This window comes from Danio aesculapii, chromosome 1, assembly GCF_903798145.1.
Source record: "Danio aesculapii chromosome 1, fDanAes4.1, whole genome shotgun sequence".
Lineage (NCBI taxonomy): Eukaryota > Metazoa > Chordata > Actinopteri > Cypriniformes > Danionidae > Danio > Danio aesculapii.
Window position 1 is genome coordinate 25,498,181 of NC_079435.1, and position 4,701 is coordinate 25,502,881.

Below are 4,701 nucleotides of genomic sequence, written 5' to 3' on the forward strand. Positions count from 1 at the left end.
CGCAAATTGCAACGGTCCACAAATCAAAGCAAGGACTCAAAAATTTAAATTATTGCTCCTACAGTGCAGATGTAAAGAAAAGTGTGAATTTATTTTAATGAAGCTTAAAGCACAATTTGGCTTAGTGAGATTATCAACCAGCAAAAGCTGTAGTTTACTTCAATAAATATGTTTCAGAGTGAAAGTTTTACTCATAAAAAAAAGCTTTGATTTAGTTTTTATTTGCCTCTAAAAGGTTCAGTTCTCAGTAAATGCAACTTCACATAACATTTTCGGATTTTTGGTTGCTTATGTGAAAAAAAAAAAAAAACATCTTCACAAACTTTAAATGAGAAGCACATATAAATCACATATTGTCAAAAAACAGTAACAAAAATGTTGTTTAAGTTTAATAGTTTAATATCGCAATATGAACAAATTAAGACAGCCACAAATACTAGTAATTCAGTTTTACAGTTCCAATCTAAAATAAATGTATTATTATTGTTGTTGGTGTTGTTTTAACCCCAAAAAAGTTGTGTCTACAGTTAGAATTTAATGATGTTTTAGTTTAGGATATTTATGTTTGTGACAAACAAGCAATATGAAACATCACTAAGTGCAGTTGACCATCCACACACACAGTTTCAGTCACGTGTTTGACAGACGAGGCTCTGAAAAGACAGTATTCAAAGTCAGGACATCCAATAGCCCACTCTCTCTCTCTTTCTGCTTTCTATTCCCAGTGAGTGTCCTAGAGCAGCAGGTTCAGAGGCCTAGCTGTGATCAGGCCACTGTTGAAAGATAGATACCTTCACCTGCCCGTATCTGCCCTGGGCATCACAGCCACATTCCTCAGAGTGGGATTGACAGGACACCCCTCCACCAACAGTCTCGTTTAACTCTTAGTTGAAGCAAAGATTTCACAAGGCAGCTTTGGCAGGATGCATTGAGATGGCTGAAAGCACAAACTTATGAAACATTAGAACCATTACTATCAGTTATTTAAATGTCTATATTATTCAATTATCTGTAGATATCCAGCTCCCACATGTGAATAGCAGTCATTTCTCAATCAAAGTAAAATGTTTTTTTATAAAACGTGTTATGCATCATATAAAGAAAGTCAATTTCAAGATAAAGAGAAAATTACAAAAACAAATTCCTTGTGTTGCAGAATTTATGACCAGAGAAAAATGCTTTTGATTGATGCTCACTGTTGGTTGATAGTGTTGGCCTGTCAGGATAGATTCTTTTAGCAGATAAATTGAGTAATGACTCTCTAAGCACTATCTATTGTGTAAGAGGTGAACCTATACTACAAATTCATTATTTTAGGGCACACAAATCACAATTTTCACACCTGGAATCAGACATGAGGCTATAATGAAAGCACTTGAAATGTCACCTCAGCCTCAGGTTTGGACTGATGATTTACTTTTACTTCTTAAATGGATTCCAAAGGAGAGAAAATGTGTAAAAAATGTGAGACTTTAAAATACAAATGATACAGGCAGGGCATCACAATGGCACAGTGGGTAGCACGATCGCCTCACAGCAAGAAGGTCGCTGGTTTGAGCCTCGGCTGGGTCAGTTGGCATGTTCGTGTGGGTTTCCTCCGGGTGCTCCGGTTTCAGTTCAAAGACACGCACTAAAGGTGAATTGGGAAGGCTATTTTGTTCGTAGTGTATGTGTGTGAATAAGAGTGCATGTATGTTTCCCAGTGATGGGTTGCAGCTGGAAGGGGATCCGCAGTGTAAAACATATGCTGGATAAGTTGGCGGTTGGTTCTGCTGTGGCGACCCCAGATTAATAAAGGGACTAAGCCGAAAAGAAAATAAATGAATAAATGAATGATACAGGCGTAGCTCAATACATGAATGGAAAGAAATTGAACAAATTGCAAGTGGTTCACTCTTCCTGCTACATTTAAGGTTTCGTTGGGTATCTTAAGCATAAATCTGATGTAGTCTAGAACAAAAAAAGCATTGAGATGGAAATTTAAACTGGCTCTGCAAGCCTGCCCTAACAGCTCTGATATAATTTGAGGTTCCACTTCATTTTAACAGGTTGGAGCTCTTAAATTAGTCCACTGGTTTTGTCTTGATAAATCCTCAATGGAATGTCCAGTCTTCCAGCAACTTGCTTTCCTTTTCTATATAAAGGGGGGTTGTGAGATACTTATCTCAGGCTCACTTTACTTTGTACCTCAGCTCAGCTTATTCAGATGTGTCTATGGTCCACTTGTGTCTTTGTGTGAGGCCATAAAGGAAGTACAGGTATTTGGGTTAAATTGGATAACGAGCAGCTTTTCCATTGATAAATGAGTGGTTATTTTCAATGTTCAATATAGATATCACTGCACGGCAAAGTGTGTAAAAGCCTAAGATGTAAATAAATGCATAAAGCTTATCAGAATTATGAGCATTCAAATAAATGTCTTACACATTTGTATAAAATATTATAAAATGAAATACTTAAACATTTGCAAAACAAGCCTGATGTGTATCAGTATACCCTGGAGTCTTTGACACAGATACCATCAATAAATTTAAATGTTCTTTTCTTCCGTCAAACAGATGTTTTAGGACAAGGTAAATGCCAAAGGTTAAATTCATGTGAATACACAACTCTTGTGAAAACAGTAAAGTGTCTGTCTTTAAACATTTTTTTTCTTATATAAGCAAGATAATTGTATCATTATTTTAGAGGAACAAACTATAAACTGAATGTATATTCCATACAAATCTCTATTTTACAGATCTCCGAACCTGACTGATGGATTTTTGACTCTGCAACATGGAAAACAACTTCTTAATTTTTAATTGTGAGTCTACTTTTTAGAACAATGTTAGTTGGATATACATACAGTATAAAATCTGTAATATTATGGACAGTGCCTATTCTGTTTTTCTATAGTTATTTCTTACTATAATAATACATATGTTCCGTTTTAAAGTTGAACCATATTAAATCATATGAATTTATCATCTTCTTCTGGTTTCTATTGCCTAGACCATACAGTTTTCATTTTTTGTTTAAGTACACCACATGTTGTACATTAGTTACTTTATTGATTAAAAAATATGTATAAGTTATGTAAATGAAATGTCATCAGATTGCAATAGTGCTCAATTTTTCTCTTGAATGTATAAGTTTTGAATGTAAGTTTTGAATGTGAGTTTTCAATGCACATGACTGTAAAATGTAAGAATATATTTGTATTTTACTGTTTTCCTTCACAACCTGTATTATTACTTACATTACATTATTATAATTAATTTGCGCAATTCTTTCACACTTTTTTCAAAGCAGATCCATTGCTTATTAAGTTTTGGCCAAGTTTTCAACGTTTTTATTAATTGTACAGTATCTTTGTAAACAATCCCCACAGTCTTAATGAAAACATCCCATTGAGTGCAATGTGGGTTTAGAATGAATTGCTTCTCAATTGTAATCTCATTATGTCAAGTGCTACAATAAAATTGATTCCAATTATAGATGTTTTTTATTTGTATTATGTGTAATTTAATAGTTTAGTTTGTGTATACAAAGTAAAAAATGCTGGGTTTCACACAATCGATTTGTGTTGGAATTAAGGAATTAGGTTTTTATAAGTTTAAGTAGATTGAACATAAAACTATTTATTATTTAAATTGATTATCAAGTTATCTGAAAAAAAAAAACTCAAGAATTGTGTTGTTTTAGCTCATTTTAAATAAACAGTTTGAACACACAGCAAATGTAATTTTTGGAGTGTATATCATGTTCTGGATGCCCATTGTACTCTGTTTGTTATTGCATCTATACAGTTCAAAAGTAACTTCTACCACTGTGGGTTAGTGTAGATTTCTGATGAAACATTGTGTAATACAACAGACTAAATTTGATCAGATGCATGTTCTATCTGTAATAAAGTAAGTTTACTGTATCAGATCTGTATTGCATATTGTTCGGAACAACCAAGCAAATGCTGAAATAGATGGTTACATAACAGACCAGCAATAACATTTTTATTTCTGGTTGGAAGTAGTTAAGACTCCATTTACGAGCTGCCTCCACCCACAAACGTTAATAGAGAACATCAGCTGTTCATCATTTATCTGCCAGTTAAGGCCATTTAATCAGGAATACAAATGAACTTTTTTGAGCACTGTAGCCCCATCCAGAACTTTTTTGGAGCACAAGCACAAATAAGCCCGCAACTCAATTTTTTACATATTTCCAGGGATGCACGTAAGGTTTTTTGGCCCAGTTCCCAAAAAGAGTACCTGGAATCACTGCTTGGTCCTCACCCTGTTCGCAATATCTTAAAACATATGTTTTAAACAGATATGAACAAAATTGTTGGTAACCTTTCAGTGAAGAAAGAAAAACTCCAGTGGTCACTGAAATAATGATACTAGAAATAGTAATAATCAAATAAGAATAATCAAGAACGGCTAAAAATAAAAAATGAAAATCAGATGTTGCTTTAGAATTGTGGTTCAACGGAAGCCTTAAAAAAGCCAAATTAATGAAACTTACTTGGACAAAACTGAAGGGTACCAACAATGTTCTCCATGTCTGTATACTGTACAAAAATGAATGGCTCCACACTATTCATTTATGTTGTCCCAACACAAATCGATTAGGTAAATTTAAGAAATTTTTAACAAATTTAAGTGGATTGAACATAAAACAATTAAACTGTCCCCCCCCCCAAAAAAGTCGCAAAAACGG

At 33.8% G+C, this 4,701-nt stretch overlaps 1 protein-coding gene across 3 annotated transcripts in view; it reads left to right on the forward strand.

Annotated features, from left to right (window-relative positions):
- The window catches only part of si:dkey-27h10.2 (mucin-2), a 27,961-nt gene extending 24,845 nt beyond the window's left edge, over positions 1-3,116 (forward strand). Inside the window, exon 8 of one of the 3 annotated variants that reach the window (XM_056473385.1) lies at positions 2,741-3,116. In XM_056473385.1, the coding sequence (XP_056329360.1) occupies positions 2,741-2,754 (14 nt within the window). In that variant the 3' untranslated portion in view covers positions 2,755-3,116. The remainder of the gene's footprint in view (positions 1-2,740) is intronic. The other 2 variants (XM_056473301.1, XM_056473219.1) reach the window with 2 other exon arrangements.
- Positions 3,117-4,701: the final 1,585 nt, after the last annotated feature.